We start from the raw sequence: 19,373 nt of genomic DNA on the forward strand, positions 1-19,373 counted from the left end.
AGTGATAATGATCAATAGGTTTTTATGAGGTGTTGGTTTTGAAATAATCTTTGTAGTCTGCAAACAAGCATGTTGAGGCATGCCCATGAAAGTAATAATGTAACGAGTAACGTAAATATCTGCCAGTCATAAGTAAAGTAATAACTAGTAACAATTCGAGTAACTTGCCCAACACTGATCCTTAATAACCTTTTAATGAAATTTCAATCTCCTCAAATAGCTCCACAATTGTACATTCAATAACAGTGTATTGCTTTGTAATAGACCCTCTGCATAGTAGCTTCAACATGGGAGTTCACATGACTCGACATCTGACTGAGTCCCAGAAGAAGAAATCAGTCAGGCTTTTGATCAGGCTTTTCATTTTTGGGCTGTAAATACTAAAGAAATAATTCTCAGTACTGGCAGCAAAATTAAAATGTCTCTGGTTTTAAATAGGAAATGTGACCTTCAGCCCAGATGCGCAGTTTACACGCTGAGTCACGTACATACTTGTGTGTGTCATACTTATAACGTTATTATAGTTTAATATAATCAGTAACATTGTCATAAAAATGTACATATTTATTACAACCTTTAATATTTAAAAATACATGATGTGTGACAACATTTTTGTTCCATTTGAAGAAATCACACATTAGAAAGAAAAGATTTTCAGTAAAAATAGAAAAAGCCTTACATGACATTAATCATTTAACTGGATTATGTACGTACTTGTCCGGAGCAGAAATGTTGTGCAGCTTTAAGTCTGAGCCGAATGAACAGAAACAAAGGTTATGTTTAAAATAAAAGAACAATTACTTTGGGACTCAGTCATTATGAGACAAATCAAAACGTATTGTAGGATACCCTGCATATTATAAGTTCACATTACCTGCATTCAAATGCTTGGTCCTTTCATTTGAACAGTTATTAATACTACATATAAAATAAAAACAAAACAAACATACATGTGAGTGTTAAAATGGTAAAACATGCAAATAAAGAGATCCTGAAAATCTGTGTTTTTGTGGTTTCATAAGCTCAGGAGGTAAAAATAAAGATCTTCAATCCTTCCCTTTACCCTTCTTTGGTGTTTTGTTGGATTTATTGAGTATCTTCATGAGGTTTTTGGACATGAAGTATGGCTTCTGTAGCGATCCATCGTTACGCTCCAAGTCCTCCACTGAGAGAGTGAAAACCAAACAGAGCAGAAGTGATGAAACAGACCATGTGTGCTTGTTTCTGTGTTTATGGTAGTAGTAAAAACAAAACAAAAAAACACAAACAAAAAAAACTGAAAACATTTTTCTGCTGCTGACTGCAGCGCGTTTATCAATACTGGACCAATTTAAAATGTTGTCCCAATTAGTTACACAAACATGGGAAAATAAAGTTACCCTTTCTCTAAACATAATACATTTGCATGTTCCAAAATCTTTCCTTATAATTCTCTATGTTGGTGTTTCTAAGCAAACAGGTGTAGTTATATTTATTCAGTACTTCTGTGTCAGTAAAACATGTTTGTGAATGCACAGGCTTTTATAAACATCTACTCACAGAAGCAGAGGAAGAGTGTGTCGACACACATGTTGTACACACTGAAGAATCCATGAGCTATGAGGTAGCTACCAACCACCACAGTCTACAAAAAGAAAACAAATATTTGGAAATAAAAGAAACAAGGCAAAACAAAGAATAGACATCAACTTATCTGAATGACTTCTATCAAATTTGTAACTTACAATAATTGGCATCCAGTAGTAGTTGAGGGTTTCAGAGCGGAAGGTGCTGCCTGGCATTATTATTCGTCCAGAGAAGAAAAAGAAGGCCAATACACCTGAAAACAAATTGAGATTTTCAGTGTGATTAATGTAAACACTTATTGAGCTTCACTATTTTAAGAACACAACTTTATTTTTCTTTAGATGTTATTTCCCCCCTCGTTTCTTGTTCTCTCTTGTATGACAATATTTTTGATGATTAGACTTTTGCACCTATAATATTTAAAAATGATTAATTGATGGTTACAAACATAGTATGGTACATAATTTAATTAGCTAAAGTATTGTCCATAAAAGTTAAATAACAAAAAAAAAAAAGAATATTGTCTGAAAACAACCTACAAGACTGGACATTTCCTATTTTTGTGAGGGAATGTTACCAAAGACTTATTTAACCTGATCCATGAAAAGCATATTAATTGGTGCTCTTTCAGCTAATTGATGCCGACACTGTCACAAGAACATTTACAACAGAAAAACACAGATTTGTGTATTTAATGAAAGCAGTTGTTAGGAGAGGGAGGAGTATTGTTGAACACTGGCTCTTGGGAGACTTAAATTACAATATGGCTACAATAATGGCAACGATGGATTTCACCGTTGAGTTTCAATGTCCCATAATGGTCTAAATACCAGCTAATAATACAATTCTAGTTAAAAGACAGAAGTTATTGGATCAAATGACTACATCTATAAATATCTATAATGTGAAAACGGTTCATAGTGATTTATACTGATGAACCAACATGGAGTTATCACCCGATTCTGCTGTTCTCATCTCTATGGAGCGTTTTAGCTCATCGTTTAATTCGTTTTTTTCCTTCACGCTAATTTATTCTTTAGTTGCGTCTCTTCACTGCTCTCACCAGGATGCAGCTGGCAGCTGTTTTCAGCAAAAATAAAAATCCCTGATAAACCCCCTGTACACTACCTAATCTGCACCAAGAGAGCAGACAATAGTTAGGGACTAGCTGGTGAACAAAGTGGAGCATTTAACAGCTAAAGAGCCAGATATTTCCCCTCAGGTGTTTAGACCAAATCAGAGCTAAAAAGGATTATTATTCACAAGGGAGCCTGAACAATTACTCCAAATTAATGATAATGTTGCTACATATGTCAGATATGTAGTTTGACATAACTTTATAAAATGCCAATAAATGTGTGCCTGTGCACACAGGTAGCCAAATAAATCAGTTAATATAGGTATTAAGATACTGAATATCAAAATAAAATTTTGCCTCTAAAGGCTTCGATCAGTTAAACCTGACATACATTTACAGTAATGGATAATTGATGGTGTCACCCTTACCTACTCCTCCGACCACCAGGAGCTTCCCAAAGAACAGCAGCAGGTCTGTCACTTTATCGAGCACGACGACTCTGAGGGGAGGGGAGGGGGACACACACACACAGTCAGAGTCAGAGAAACATGACACTATTCACTCAGTCTCTCAAACAAATGCAAATATATTCCTTGTTCCCATTTAGAATAAAACTCCTTTCCACTAGAAAATATGACTTGAATTATTGCAGATGCAAACCTGATTATATTTCTCATGAGCAGCGAGAACGCATTTTTGGCTGAGACGCAGAAGTTTTTGCCGTAAATGGCGATCTGTCAAGAAAACAAATTCAACTTGTTTCAGGAAAACAAAATGGTCTGCGTAATACAAATTATATCCTATACATTATATTAAAAATCACTTTAGAGATGGTGGCATTGTATTAACTGTGTTATGATGAAGTGTGATGCTCAGTAGCTTTATAATGGAGTCTTATTTCATTTATAGCAAAGAGTTTTTTCCCTTTTGATAGACTTTTGTATGATTTAAGATGTAAGTTAAGCGAAAGTTTAGTACTCCAACAATAATAGTACCAATTAAGATAGGAGAAACTAAAAACTGAACAATAATATGTAGTGCTCACCATGATATAAGCATTCCTGTTGAGGAACTTGATGAACTTCTCCAGACACCAGAGGCAGCACTTCATGCAGCACAATATGAAACGAGCACATGGATTCTGCGCCGCTGGGGACAAAAAAAAAGTAATTTATTTAACCCCATTAAACTTAAACTTAAATAACTAATATATTTAATACCTTTTTTTATCCTTTATGGTAACACAGACAGTGAAATTAGGGTTCGTCAGCCTTACCTTTTGTTTTGTGGTCAATGTACTCCAGAATCATCCTTGCTATCTGCACCAGGGTCAGGATCAAAGCACCAAATGCCAAGGAGCCCACATGGTACCTGAGATGTTAACAGCTCACTGGTCATTTGTGCATCTCAAACTATTTAACAGTAGCACAGGAATCCCAAAGCTTGCATCATTTTACAAGTCAGAAGAAAAATCAGAGTCTATCAGAGTCAATGTGGCTTGTTAAACGACTTTAGAAACTATGGTTTGTGATGTTTTGCAGCTGAAATCTGCTTCCCGACACTGTAATGTGTAGGTCTACTGCGCCCTCTAGGAGCCAGAGGGGGAACTGCAGACAGCTAGTATGTCCGGGGATTTAGAGTGAATCCAAACTACTCTCACTTTTAGGTTTAAAGAAAAGTTCCCTTTCTGCAAAACACATAACGCACTCACTCACTAGAAGTAACAGAAATGGCACCCTTAGGAACTGCCGGCGATCAGTATATTGGACACACTTATTGTTGCATGAATTGAACAGACATGAAAGCAGCTCATTAACCTACCTGAGTGCGCGAATAAAGCTGGCACACAGGGGAAACATGGGGATATCTTTCGGTTTGGTGAAGGCCCAGTAGTAGGAGGCAAAGGCCCCCGCCAGCGTACACTGCCCCAAGGCAATGACGAAGTTGACACACCAGAGAAAAGCTACCACGTTGTAGATCTGCAGGTTGAAGAGGTTCCTCTGGAAAAGACCCTCGTTGTTGTATCTGATAAAGATGCAGCTGGCAGAGGGGCAGCCTGGGTAATCTGATGAGGTAAAGTTCTGAGGGGGAGGAGATGGGTTGACTGAATCAGTAAATGTACAGAGAAAGATACGGTCAGCAAGAGGGTGTGACGAGCAACAGTAGGATTTTTAATCCCACTTACAGTGGATAGAAAAAGTCTACACACCCCTGTTAAAATGCCAGGTTCTTATGATGTAAAATAAGATAAATCATGTCAGAACTTTTTCCACCATTAATGTGACCTATAATGTGAACAATTCAATTGAAAAACAAATTGAAATCTTTGAGGGGGAAAATGAAAAATAAAAACCCTCAAATAACCTGGTTGCATAAGTGTGTACACCCTTAGACTAATACTTTGTTGAAGCACCTTTTGATTTTATTACAGCAGTCTTTTTGGGTAGGAGTCTATTAGCATGGCACATCTTGACGTGGTAATATTTGCCCACTCTTCTTTGCAAAAGCGCTCCAAATCTGTCAGATTGCAAGGACATCGCCTGTGCACAGTCCTCTTCAGATCACCCCACAGATGTTCAATTGGATTCAGGTCTGGGCCATTCCAAAATGTTAATCATCTTCTGGTGAAGCCATGCTTTTGTGGATTTGGATGTGTGCTTTGGGTCGTTGTGCTGAAAGGTGAACTTCCTCTTCATCTTTCTAACTGACGCCTTAAGGTTTTGTGCCATAATTTCCTGGTATTTAGAACTGTTCATAATTCCCTCCACCTGACTAAGGCCCTGGTTCCAGCTGAAGAAAACCAGCCCCAAAGCATGATGCTGCCACCATCATGCTTCACTGTGGGTATGGTGTTCCTTGGGTGATGTGCAGTGTTGTTTTTGTGCCAAACATACCTTTTGGAATTATAGCCAAAAAGTTCTACCTTGGTTTCATCAGACCATCGCATTTTTCCACATGCTTTTGGGGGACTTGATGTTTGTTTTTGCAGACTTCAGCCGTGCTTGGATGTTTTACTTTGTAAGAAAAGGCTTCCGTCTTGCCACTCTACCCCATTCACATAAAGAATACGGGAGATAGTTGTCACATGTACCACACAGCCAGTACTTGCCAGAAATTCCTGCAGTTCCTTTAATGTTGCTGTAGGCCTCTGGGAAGCCTCCCTTACTGTTTTCTTTTCATCAATTTTGGAGGGACGTCCAGTTCTTGTTAAAGTTGTGCTATATTTTCTCCACTTGATAATGACTGTCTTCACTGGTGTTCCATGGTATATCTAATGCTTTGGAAATTCTTTTGTACCCGTCTCCTGACTTATGTCTTTCAACAATGAGATCTCTGATGCTTTGAAAGCTCTCTGCGGAGTCACTTTAAATTATGGCAGGTGTGTAATGACTTCTAGTTAACCTGACTTTGAATGTGATTGGTTAATTCTGAACACAGCCACATCCCCAGTTATAAGAGGGTGTGCACACTTATGCAACCAGGTTATTGTAAGGTTTTTATTTTTCATTTTTCCCCCCCTCAAAGATTTCAGTTTGTTTTTCTATTGAATTGTTCACATTATAGGTGGGAAAAGTTCTGACATGATTTATCTTTGTTTCATTATTTTACATCATAAGAACCTGGCATTTTAACAGGGGTGTGTAGACTTTCTATTCACTGAATCATGTCAGCCGTTGTCTAATTCAGTTTTACAGGAGAAACTTTTTATCTCACTAAATTATAGTTGTGTCCTGGTGATGTAACAGTAGCCAAAGTCCTTCTACTGGCTAATTCAACCAAAAGGGGAAAATGTGAGATGCCTTCACAGTATGTCAAAATTATTATTCACATTCTGCCCACTTACCTGAGGGTCACAGTCCACAGAGCCATTAACACTCTTACAGTCGCTCATAGTGGAGTTGAGAGCCACCACTTTGTAGACTGGGCTGCCTGAAGTTGCCAGATATCTATATACATTTTATTAAGAGAAGAACCAATACTCTGGGCTGTAGAAGTGGTTGTAGAGTAACATTTGAACAATAGTCTGTGCCTGCATATTATATGCAGTGTTATTACCAGCCTGCATACTAACATAACATGTACATGAAATGAAAAAGGATACAAAGCAGTGGCACCCCAATAAGCAACACACACCAGCAGGAGAACAAAGGTGATAAGAGGGTACAGCAGAGAGGACATCATGTGACTGATTGCCCTGTGGAATGTGAACACAAACATTATGAGGTTATGCACACTGACAAAATGACACATTAGACAAAAATTTGTTTCAGAAAAATGCCCCAAAAATGATCTATTATTAATAGTAGTTCTTTTTAATATGATCCAGGATTCTAATACATCTTTAAATAAACTCCCTTTATGATTAAGAATATTTAGGTGTGTAAACCATGTGAACGATGTTTTACTGTTGGACATCATGACTCACTTGCTGGACTCCTGGATGAGGGCGATGGCTATGAGGATTCTGGTCCGCAGGAAGATGATGGTCAGGAGAATGATTGCCTCCCCCACAGATATTAGTATCACTGAGGGTGGAGGAGATGGGTGTGAAAATTATACACCATCCTCACAGTAGAAACACATGGATCACTACACACATACACACTATTCCCATGTCAAGAAACACACTACTACTTTTTCTAACACAACACCAATTACTATATATTGTACTTCTAGACTTTACTGTGTGTGTGTGTGTCTCTCTCTCTCTCTCTCTCTCTCTCTCCTCTCTGTTTTTGTCTTTACACTATAAAAGTTAATAATTTTTAACAAACAAAATATCTGCTACCTAATAACATAAAAATATGAACTAAAATATAAAAATCAGATATGAGCAACATAAACAGCTGAAACGAGCCATAACCCTTAAATCTGAGTCATTTCTTATCTGAATAATTTTACAATGTCATGAATCAAGTGGTGTTGTAAACTTGACATACAATACAACAATGCCAACAATGGTTTTATTGCATTTATTTATTGTTTCTCTCTATTAACACATGGCTGTGACTTCCATTTTATTCCCTTCATTTCCTCTGAAACTGTATTTTCCAGAGTAAAAGCTACTTGGTTGAAAAATCACCAATAAAGTCAGACCTAATAAATTAATTTATTCGTACACAACTATCCCTGTGCTCATAATGCTAATAAGCCATTGGGAAAAATAAAAATGTATCCCCGGACTGTGAGAAATATTTGTTGAGGATGAACTAGTGCATGGTCAAGTTAAATAAGAATGAACACATTTTAGTAAGACTTACAGAATGCCAGCCAGGTCTCTTGGACATGCAGGTAAGCACTGAAGTTGGTGGTGAAACCAATGGTAGTGATGGTAGCAGAAGCTTGCTTGTAGTTATTATACTCCCAGTAGCAGTGCCATATACCTGTGAGAGAAACACAAACTACTCAGACACTACTGGGAACATATAAGCTTGTCTTATATTCATGACCTAACACACACACACACACACACACACACACACACACACACACACACACACAGCGTTTGCCTTAAAAACTACTCCAGATGAGAATTTACCATATGCCCCAGCACCCAGGAGTCCTATGATGAGAACCCACACCATGACTGGAGCGGTGAATCTCAACAGCAACAGGAACAGCATACTGACCACCATGGCTATTAGCAGACCACTGAGATGAGAAGTGGGCACGGGGTGAAACAGTTATGAATGAAGAACAGATGAAAGAGATGAAAGTTTAACAAAAGGATGAAGACGTTCATAAGAGATCAAAGAGTAACCATGAATTATTTAACCTAAGACATACGAGATGTATAAAATGTGCTGTAAAATAACAGCATGGCAACCTGTGATCTAGAAATACACAAAAAAAAAAAATATTATAAACACAACACTTTTGTTTTTGCCCCCATTCATCATGAGCCAAACTCAAAGATCTAAGACTTTCTCCATGTATACAAGAGGCCCATTTCTCTCAAATATTGTTCAGAAATCTGTCAAAATCTGTGTCAGACAATCATGGTTCTGGATGTGGAGGTCCTGGGCTGGTTTGGTTACACGTGGTCTGCGGTTGTGAGGCCGGTTGGATGTACTGCCAAATTTCTCTGAAACACCTTTAGAGAAATGAACATTCAATTCACAGGCAACAGCTCTGGTGGAAATTCCTGCAGTCAGCATGCCGACTGCACACTCCCTCAAAACTTGCGACATCTGTGGCATTTTGCTGTGTGATGGAACTGCACATTTTCAAGTGGCCTTTTATTGTGGCCAGCCTAAGGCACACCCATGCTGTCTGACCAGCATCTTGATATGCCACACCTGTGAGGTGGATGGATTATCTCAGCAAAGGAGAAGCGCTCACTAACACAGATTTTGACAGATTTGTGAGCAATATTTGAGAGAAACAGGCCTTTTGTGTACATAGAGAAAGTCTTAGATCTTTGAGTTCAGCTCATGATGAACGGGGGCAAAAAGAGTTTCTAATTGTGTTCAGTGTATGTTCTCATACAGATGCCCTAAAAATTTTAATCCATTCAAAAATAACTAATCCATGTTTATTTGATACAACCAAGAGTTTAGTTCTGCATCACACATTAGAATCTGACATCAAATAACTGAGATGTGATTCTATTTTCAATTTAATTTCAAGAGTAATTCTGATCTGTACATTTGCCAGCAGGTGGCAGCATGTGTGTGTGCTTGTGTGAAAATACACATGTAGTTCTGCAAGGCAACTCACAGGAGGATCCATGGCCATGACGACGCAAAATCCTCAAAGATTCGGACGCTGATCTCTCTGGCATTGAAGCCATTCACAACGTCCCTAATGAAGACAAAAGCTGTTAGTTCTCTTTTTAAAAACAGAGAAGCAAAGGGTTGGGTAAAACAAAAATACAGTGAAAACAAACAAATAATAGCTTCTATGCTTCTATAAAGCGACTGCGATAACCCCAGGCACAGAGAGAGAGCGAATAGGGTTTTTGAAACAACACATTTATGCTCTAAATCTACAAATCACAAGAGCGTTTCACACGGCCGCAAAGGCGGTGTGCAAAAAACAAAGCAACAGGAATAACTACACTCAGCTGCTACACTACCGGTCAACACAAGAACTCACGAAGCCACCGACCTTGTGCTGGTGATTTAGAGGAGAAAGATACAGGTATTTAAAGTGCATCTTCATGAGTGCAGTAATGTGTGCTATGTCAACATATGATGAGGTCAGAAATCCCCTGTATCTTACCCAGTGCCATTCTTTATTATGCCGACTGTCTGATTGACTGAAGAGGGTAGGCCTGGAATATCGGCGAAGTATGAAGGGATATTCCCCAGTGCTGTGATATCGGGCAAACATCTCCCCAGCACTAACAACAGAGAGAACAATCACATCAAATCAGCTTGAAATTGATTAAGTTTTAATTTATGATGAGATCTCTAACTTAATTTGCATTACATGCCATCGTCCACTGAATACACAAAAACTAGCAGTGTAGTGCCTGTTCAGTAGCAATTAAATCCACACTTAAATTGAAGGAACAGCTGCATCAAAGTCATCAGCCTTGAACAGTGACAATGCCAGACCAAAATCAATATGAATACCATATGAAGTATTATATAGAGAGCGGTTCCACTCACCAGGGGTTGTGGGCATTATGAAGAAAGGGCACAGTTCCTGGTTCACAATTTGTTGAACAGTCTGGGGGGAAAGATCATGTGGTAAAAAAAAAAGTTACATGTGAATGGATCAAAGTGAAAACAATTATTTCAGCTGATTAAAATACAAACAGGACATACCAGCCTAGTATTTTCCAGGTTTATGGATGGCACACATAAGCTTTGATTGAAAACATTAGCTGGCTTTATGTTTGGAAAGTATGACCGTACTTCCACAGCCCAGAACTGAGTGGGACAGTTTTCCACGCACACCTATAGGTAGTGGAAAAAAACGATTATTTCTGGTACACTGTGTAAGTAGAGTAAATGGTCCAGTATCATGAGAAATAAAGTCCAGCAGCTTTCTCTACCTGTTTGGTTGGACACTGAATGCCATTAAGAGAAGATGCCACAACATTAACAGATGTGGCACATTTCAGCATGTCAAAGTAGAACACGTTGGGTAGGCCTCTGAGAGAGGAAAGACAGGAAGAGTTTTGATTCTGCATCAGTCAAATGCATATTTATTATATGTAGCACATGTAAAAAAAATTAATTAAGTTAAAAAAAAAACACATTAAAAGGGTGATAGAGATGAAATTACTTGTTTGGTCCAAGGCCACAAAACGATCCAGTTGAGTTTCTTGGATAAAGAACATGTCTAGGATCTCCGTAGAGCCAAGCTGATAAAAAAACAAAAACAAAATAAAACCAAAACACCGCCACACACACACACACACACACACACACACACAAAGATAAGAAGAAAAGATAATAGCAAGTTAGTCATGTTCCATTATATCCATTTCGTGTTTGGCAATGACAAACTATGAACAGCGGCATGTTTCAACTTAACACCAAAGCTTTTATTGCATTTGTTTGAGGGGGAAAAAGTTACTGCCCTGATTTATATATTGAGGTGGGAGATATGGGAGTGACTCTGGTGTTAAATAATGTAACCCATCGGATTCTGTGAATTGATTGGAATTTTAGCTGTTACCACTGCAAATATTGTTGGCATGCTTTATCAAAATGTCAAACAGTCTAATATTCAGATTTGATCACAAATTACCTTTTGTATGTTATTAACTCTGATTAAAAAAACAAAATTTGGTACAAAACCAGCGATTAAAAGGATTATTTCAGCCCAGCCACAAGAGGGTACAACAGTCTGACATGATGCACTTGTCAGACTGTTGTAGACATGTGTATTGTTCTACTAACAGATTGTACACACAGGATAGAGGTGGTAAATTCTTTGACTATTACCACTTTTTCTAATGTACAATATATTTAGAAGTAACATATGCTAATGGGGAATAAGTACATCCCTTTGTCTCAACACTGACCAGTAGAATTTTACCCTACAACAAATCCATCTTAGCCAACCAAACTGAACTAACTCCACTGGAGGAAATAGACGATTATTTGCGACACTCTCAGCCGCCGACACACGACGTAACTGCATTACGTATTAGGCCGCTGTGTTGACTCTAGATAAGAGAGAAGACCCTGAGTGTTGGAATTAGTTTGATGACATGGCAATAAAAGAGCCGCTGACTGGATGTTCACATCAGCTGTTTTTACTTTAACATAATAATACTCCTCAACAATCTCAAAAGATAAATGTAAACTTTTAGAAATAATATCTCAACTTCACTGATAAAAGCATTTTTCCTTAACAGAAAAAAATTTTGTAAAATTAGCCCCCCCATTAACTGCACTGAATGATTACAAAATATAAGGGAATTGTATAAATGTACGACAACAAAAAGGAATAAATATAAAACAATACAGACTTAAATGGAGGGATTTGGGTTAGATACCCCAATACTCAATGGAAGGATGAAGCAAGTCATTGTGTAAGGTCAAAGAAACACACGAACAGTCTGAGGTTTTAATGCTGCAACCTAATTTTGAAACTCTGACAATTGTGCCAGCTTTGTTACTTACCTAGTTAAACCCTCTACTATAGTGTCACTTTGATAATCTGCCGAGACTTTATGTATAGACTTTGTTTAATGCAAGATCATCATTATTATTATTATAATAATAGATGGCATCCTTGTGAGGACTCTGATGAGGAGATCTGACTTTTACTGTGGTGTTGTGCACTGAAGTGTGACAGGATCTGTTACATTAAAAAAGGAAAAGCTTGACAGCTTGAGGAACCAGATAATTTGCTTTTTTTTGCAGAGAATTAGAGAGGAAGATTAATACCACTCTCATATCCATCTGTTAAATATAAATCTGGAGCCAGCAGCCAATCAGCTTAGCTTAGCAATAGACTAAAAACAGCTTGCCTGGCTTTGTCCAAAGGTAACAAAACAAGAAAGAAAAAAAAAAATCCTACTGCCTAAAGTTCATTGATTAACATGTCAAATCTCATTTGTTTAATCTGTGTGCTTTCTCCTGGAGTTTTGTTGTCACCATGCAATTCCTCTACAGAAAGCATAGTCTCCAGGACGTCACTGCTCCCGGGCCAAGAAACAGTCTGGCACCAGAAATAGTTTTTGCACTTCAGTTTTTGTATCAAACAAACAAGATAAAATGTGTTGGTGAGCTTTAGAGGCGCAGGTAGGTGGACCTTCGGACAGAGGCAGCCGTTTCCCCCAGTCCCAGTGCTAAGCTAAGCAGTTTCTAGCTGTGGTTTTATATTAAACTGGTAGATACCAGAGTGTTTTCAAACTCCTCATTGAACTCTCAATAAGAAAGCGAATAGCAGTATTTCCCTGTTGCTGTAAGACAGGCGGCAGAGAAACAACAATGATTATGATATCAGTGTTTATGGGGCGGATTCAAAAACGTGTGTGTTGGTGTTGTCAGGTTGCGCTCACCTAAAATCCCAACTACTATGTAGCCAAGGATGACGACCATAAACAGGATACAGCAGATTATATCAGTGCACCCTCTGATGAAGACAAAGAGACAGCAACAGGTTGAAGTGAGCAGGCTGAGCTTTGCATTGAGATACGCCTTGGGGGTTAAATGTGATTTCATCGGTCAACAGAAACTAAGCAAATATCTTATATAGCCAAGGAGAGAGATTCACCTTTTCTTTATGGGTCCATTGAATGTAGGGTCAAACTGAGCAGGTTCTCCTGGGAAAAGAAAGGTTAATTTAGTGTCGTCAATAGCTTTTGATGCAAAGCAATTAACCCCACCCTTTCCATAACCTTTACCGACTGGTACACAGTCATCGTGTAACATTAATCAGCAACTTCCTTGTGACACATAAGCTTATCACTCACTTTTGTAATGGCATTTACCCTGCAATTCCAATACAAGGACATGCACTGCTGATTACATCTGCGTGTACAGTATTTGTGGAAATATGGGGATGGTGGAGTGCATATTACGACTTATTTTGTTCAGTTTGAACATGGGTCATTATAGGTAGAGTTTCAGGGTTATAAATAGGATAAAGGATTTATAATTGTGTCCCTATAAAATAAGGGTGGAGTTGTTTCTAAGCAATGAAGAGTCTTTATGTGTCCTTTTCTTAGAGTTAATGAATTACGGTGCAAGTAATTGAGGAAAGGAATCTTACATTTTTATGGGTTAGTTGGTCACAGCGGCTGTAACATTTTAACAGGTGACTGACTGTATTACAGGAAATACAGGTCTTATTTTTGTTTTCTGGAACAGAGGGAAATACTGCCAGCAGGAACAAACAATGAAAGCAGTTTCTCATGTTAGTCACTTCATGTACAGTCCCAGTGGAGAGTAACGAGAAAAGGATCTGAGTAGAGGCGCAATGCTGACACTGGCAGGTCAGGGTTATTTGAATAAAATTTTGAATTCAAAGTATGGCTGGTCTAAGGGAAAGTCATGAATGTTTAATTATTTTAATGGTAAAATTGAATCTGAAAACTGGTTTGTTTGAGTAGATCCCAGTTGACAAAACATTACTGTCATGACATCTGAGCCATCCATCATTATTATCCTGTCATGCAGGAAAAACTCACCAGACTGCTTATTTGATCATTAGACAAAACTCCACACACCTTTCGGCAGGTGTCAGGTTGAAAATAAACAACAGATGAATCAGCCTTTTTTATGCTCAGAGTTATTTACGTCATAAAAAAAAAATAGTGATAAAAGGTTGTGATGAAGGGTCTGAACTGTCTAATGTATCTTCAGTATGACGTGATGTAAAGCATGCAGGCTTGGTTATTTGTTAAGACTTGTATCTAATACATGCAAATACTAACATGCTGTGTTGATTTGATTGGTCCTCTGGAAAGGACATTTTGCCAGGTGGCTCACATTAATCAGCTAAAATTATCTGTACCTGCTGTAATTTGAATAGGAGGTGAATGCCGCTCTGAGTAGGACGCAAATCTTCAAACAGGATGCAATAAGTTTGTAGCTTTTCATACTGCTCTAAGACTGGCAAAGTCCAACATTCAGCCTAGTAAAGAAAACACTCAACACGCACACAGAATGTATGTTTAACAAACGTTTACACAGCGGCAAGAAAATGGAGCAGTCGTTCAATCCTTCAAAAGGAGGGAGTGAAATGTGAGAATAAATAGCTAGACGCAGCAACACGGATCTGGATCTGAATCTCTACATCTTAGATGAGACAGGCTCTCCTCTAAACCAACCCCTGATACAGTAATGTGTGATTTGGATCATATAAATAACAAGTGTGTGAATGTCAATGGACCGCCGCACAAAGAAACATGAATTTGACAGACCACACATCCACATCAATGCCTCATCAGCCGTTTTCTAAACCTTCATGTGTTTAGGAATCAGAAATTATTTGGGCCACAGGACATTTTTTCAGTAAAGGAACCTGTTCATCTGCCTCTTGTAACGCTGCAAGTGTCAGATTTCAGCTCTGTTGAGACACTGATGTGTTTAAAGTGAATGGCAGCATGGAAAATGTCTCCTTGTGTTTCTGTGCAACACAAAGGATTTCATTTTTAATGCCCTTGTCAAAAGCTGGGAAAAAGCTTTACGCCTTTAAACCTTGAACCCTGGACAGGCTAGCTGCAAGACAATTATATTGCCTGGATGTGCAAAATACAAAAAGACGATGGGTGTGAGGGCTGAAGAGGAGGGAAGCAGAACAGGGAACAGCTCTCTAATTTGACTTTACTTTGCTCAAGTTGGGTAACACAATGAATCAAAATATGAATTAGTTGGATGCCTTAAGTTATCTAAATAAATAATTTAAAGACTGGTTTATTGTATAAACTTCACCCTTCTCTATATTTTACTGGGTAATGTAACCTTCAGTACACACAAGAGTATCCCTGGGAAAAAGATCTGTCTACAAATAATGCAAAAAATTGCATGAAAGGAGCGTGTGAAAAGCGTTATTGATTTGATTGTCTAAACTATTGTGCGAGTCCTCCTGAATACCTTTACGGTTAAACGAGCCATGACAGCCGCAGTAAGGATTTCTTCATTATAAATATTTAAAGAGAACATAGTAGTAGTAGTAGAGTAGGGTGCAACTCATGACTATTTTCATTATTGCACTATAAAATTATCCATCATTTAGTCAATAAATAGAAAAATTAAAAATGATAAATTTTCCAGAGTCCAAGATAGCATCTCGAAATTGTACGTTTTGTCAGATCAACTCTAAAAAAGCTTCAGTTTACTGCCACATGTGACAGAGAACAGCATAAATTCTTCAAGAAGCTTGAACCAGCAAATGTTTGCTTGAAGAATTGTTAACAGCTTATTGCTCACCAAATACTGATTAATACTCTGTTTATCAACTAATCGATTGTTACAGATCTGATGGAGAGTCAAAACTCATTTCAATTCAACATTAAGATTCAGTAGATGTCTCTTCATTAATTAAATTAAGTTCCGGGTTAAAATAAGACATCCGTCAGTTTAGAAAATGTAAATCCACTTGACATCAGACGGCTGACACAAGATGTAGCTATGTCTTTAATTCTTACTATTCCGACCAAATATAAACATTTCATGGATGGGATATTGTGTTTCTGAATGATGATAAATTAAGCCCTCTTCTTTATACATTAGCTATATTAACCAAATAGACCTAATTATTTTCCCTGTTGCAAGCAGCTTTAACCCATTTTCTGGTCAATGATTTGCAGCAACAACCCTCACAAGTCAGTTATTTCCCAACACTGAGTGTCTTAAGCGCCCCAAACAAGAAGAAAAGCCAGATATATTGTACAACAAAATGAGCTAACTTAATTGGGCAACTACAGGCAGTCTGAATTAAGAAGCCTTGTTATGTTCAACATCCAAAAGGATTTCTACTCCCTCACGAAGGGTAGTACAAGGAGTAGGAAGCAGATTCCCAATTACAAAACATGGTGATGAGTTTAAGAAGAAAGTTATTTTACTTAAGAGCCTTTTTGAGAACAGAGGATCAGCTGTAAGTAAAGCCATCATTAGTAAACTTGTGGTCACCTCTTTTGTCGTCATCTCATTCTCTGGTGGAGATATGAAATCCAATTGGATATTTACCTCAAGTAGGAAGGGTTTGTTTACCGTGGCCTTGCTAAACCTCCCAGACTGTCAATAGACTCATGACTAGTAACGTCAAATACCACAATGAGCAAACAGGAATGCAGGAAACAGATCAGCTGTACACACAACAGAAGGCTGAAAATCAGAAGACCAGATGCAGGTCTGAAATGTTTCAGCATCGACAATCGGCACAGAGTGTCTCTTTTTAAAATCTTAGATTCTCCAACTTTCTCTTCTGTGTTTTTTGAATAGTTCAGCATGATACTGTGGATCTCTCTTAAAGTGGAGAGTTGGTTTCAGTCAGCAACACACCAGTCATTCAAAGATTCTGCTGGGGCTGCGTGAGTGATGTTAGAGCTGAAACTGGCTGATGATCGACAGAAAATTCATCTGTAACTATTGTGATAATCAAATTATCATTTGAGTAAAGTTCATGCTGAAACAAGGAAGGATTCCTTGCTGGTTTTATGTGATCGTTAATTAACTACCTGGCCTCCTTTTGCACTGTTGGTCAGACAAAACTTACATTTTATAGACCAAACATTTATTAGAGCAAACAATAAATAGATTAGCTGACATAAACTGTTATCAGGAGTCTTTATTAATAGTAAACTGAATATATTTGTGTTTTGGACTGTTGGCCGGGCAAAATAAGACATTTGGAGACATCACCTACGACGCTGGGAAACTGTGATGGACATTTTTCACTATTGACATTTTAAAACAAAATAATGAATTGATTAAAACAAGCAAATAATTAACCGATTAACTGACAATTAAATACCATTAGCTACAGCCAATAAAATCTTATAGTGACAGCCCTAAGCAGCAAATCAATGTTTATCATCTTCTCCCACTGTCATTGTCTTATGGGATTTTAAATCAAATTGATCATGAGATGTGTATTTCTTATTTGACACCACAAAAGGCAGTTAAATAAATCAGATTTACACCAGCATGATTTCAAAGTATCTAAGAATACCAGCAACAAGATCATTTTCAGCTCCCATTACCAAGAAAGACGTCTTAACAGGTGACTAAACAACAGGTAGCACAAGTCTTTACAACATCTGTATGTTTGTGTGCCACCACCGAGTCTTTATTTAGCATATAATTATTTTAACCACATCGAAGCAACATTTCACCTCAAGAACATTTAAAGCAATGGTTTCTGATATTTCTGACCCACAGGTTATGGCATTAAGTTGGAAATTATGAGCATTTAAACCAAAAACGTGAACCTATTCACGTCAAACGAATATGTTAACCATGAAAATAAATCAATATAAGCTTTTCTTGCAACCCCAAATTTGAGAAGAATTCGACGAAAATTAAATATGACGTTATAAGATTTGCTAAACTATACAGCTGACTAGCTTATAGACATTTCTAATTTAACAGGGAACCCTCTGAGGTTTTAACAAGCGATGTCAACTCACCATACTCGGAGTCCGGGTTTGTGTCATCTTTTTTACCCATTTTCCTGCCTTAAAATCCACCTTTCCGCTGAAACCAAAACTTCCTTTGCTTAAAGTAATCTTAAAACTTTATAAACAGCTGACAGCTGACAGCTGTTTACAACGAGCTTAAAACGGTGTCTAAGCGAACATGGTAGCCAAGTTAGGAAATCTTTTTTCTTCCTGGCAGTTTGTAACTAGGCAGTGACGACACGAGCGCACCTGCTGGGGGATGCACACCTGCGCGTTCAATCAAAGATCGTTTATAAGAGAGATGAATCACTCCCGATGTGATTATATAAACAGTGCCATCTGGACCCATCATGTATGCCACTTTGACCTCCCAGAGGGTGACGTTAATGTTACATAGACGGGGGACAAATTAAAGGGATCATATCAAACGCAGATGGGATTTGGTGAGAATGAAAATATTAAAATGCTACAGCCTTCACACCTATGGAAGATTTTGGACGAACGTGTAAGACAGTGCTCTCCACCACCATCTCCATAGATCAAATGATAATAATAAAACTTTCATAAGCAAATCTATTTCGTGATGTCTGTCACTGTCTTTTGTTAAGCAGGCTGTGTTTGTTTTTCATTCCATCTGCGGTACTCAGGTCTCTCTTGCAAAAGAGATTTTGATCTCAGTGAGATTACATGACTAAATAAACTGTCCAAGACCAGTGATGGAATGTAACTAAGTACATTTACTCAAGTAATGTACTATAAAAATGGTTCTTTTTACTCTACATTTGTCAATTTTAGTACAAGTTTCTTATATAAATCATAATTAAAATGTATAAATTATATAAAATCTATAATTATAGGTTAAGCTACCCAGCAGGGTAGTTAAAATAAGCCCCACCTTTCCCAGCTGCAGATTAATGTCACATTAATGCAATCCAGTAATAGAATATATGATTCTGACAGACCACTCTGCATAAGTACTTCAACTGCATTTTTACACTAATGCTTTTTTTTCTCCTTGTAAAATATTAGCTACGTTCACCTCTTCAGGTATCTATAGATCATTCAAATAAGATATATCTGGTTTAAATGCTGAATATTCTTACACCATACTACTTGATATTTCTTTCTGCCTCTGCCCTGGACCCTCTGGGGGCCCAAAGGCTCCACACTCACTGCGTAGATTTTGTGGTA

General features: G+C 37.8%; 1 protein-coding gene across 1 annotated transcript; it reads right to left on the bottom strand.

The window, feature by feature from the left end:
- Positions 1 to 175: 175 nt before the first annotated feature.
- slc44a4 (solute carrier family 44 member 4) lies at positions 176 to 18,407 on the bottom strand. Its single transcript, XM_038725512.1, has 22 exons — positions 18,192 to 18,407; positions 13,331 to 13,379; positions 13,116 to 13,189; positions 10,883 to 10,961; positions 10,650 to 10,749; positions 10,420 to 10,551; positions 10,261 to 10,321; positions 9,869 to 9,989; positions 9,365 to 9,448; positions 8,184 to 8,296; positions 7,906 to 8,028; positions 7,071 to 7,170; positions 6,747 to 6,839; positions 6,489 to 6,591; positions 4,466 to 4,725; positions 3,921 to 4,015; positions 3,690 to 3,793; positions 3,305 to 3,378; positions 3,073 to 3,143; positions 1,725 to 1,819; positions 1,540 to 1,624; positions 176 to 1,165 (listed from the first exon to the last, which is right to left on the bottom strand). Exons 1-22 carry the CDS (start codon positions 18,229 to 18,231, stop codon positions 1,047 to 1,049), a joined length of 2,175 nt encoding a protein of 724 aa, XP_038581440.1. The 5' UTR covers positions 18,232 to 18,407; the 3' UTR covers positions 176 to 1,046.
- Between the last annotated feature and the right edge of the window lie 966 nt (positions 18,408 to 19,373).

The sequence above is a fragment of the Micropterus salmoides genome, unplaced genomic scaffold, assembly GCF_014851395.1.
Source record: "Micropterus salmoides isolate LMB-PRFRI ecotype aquatic unplaced genomic scaffold, ASM1485139v1 Ms_hic_scaffold_17, whole genome shotgun sequence".
Lineage (NCBI taxonomy): Eukaryota > Metazoa > Chordata > Actinopteri > Centrarchiformes > Centrarchidae > Micropterus > Micropterus salmoides.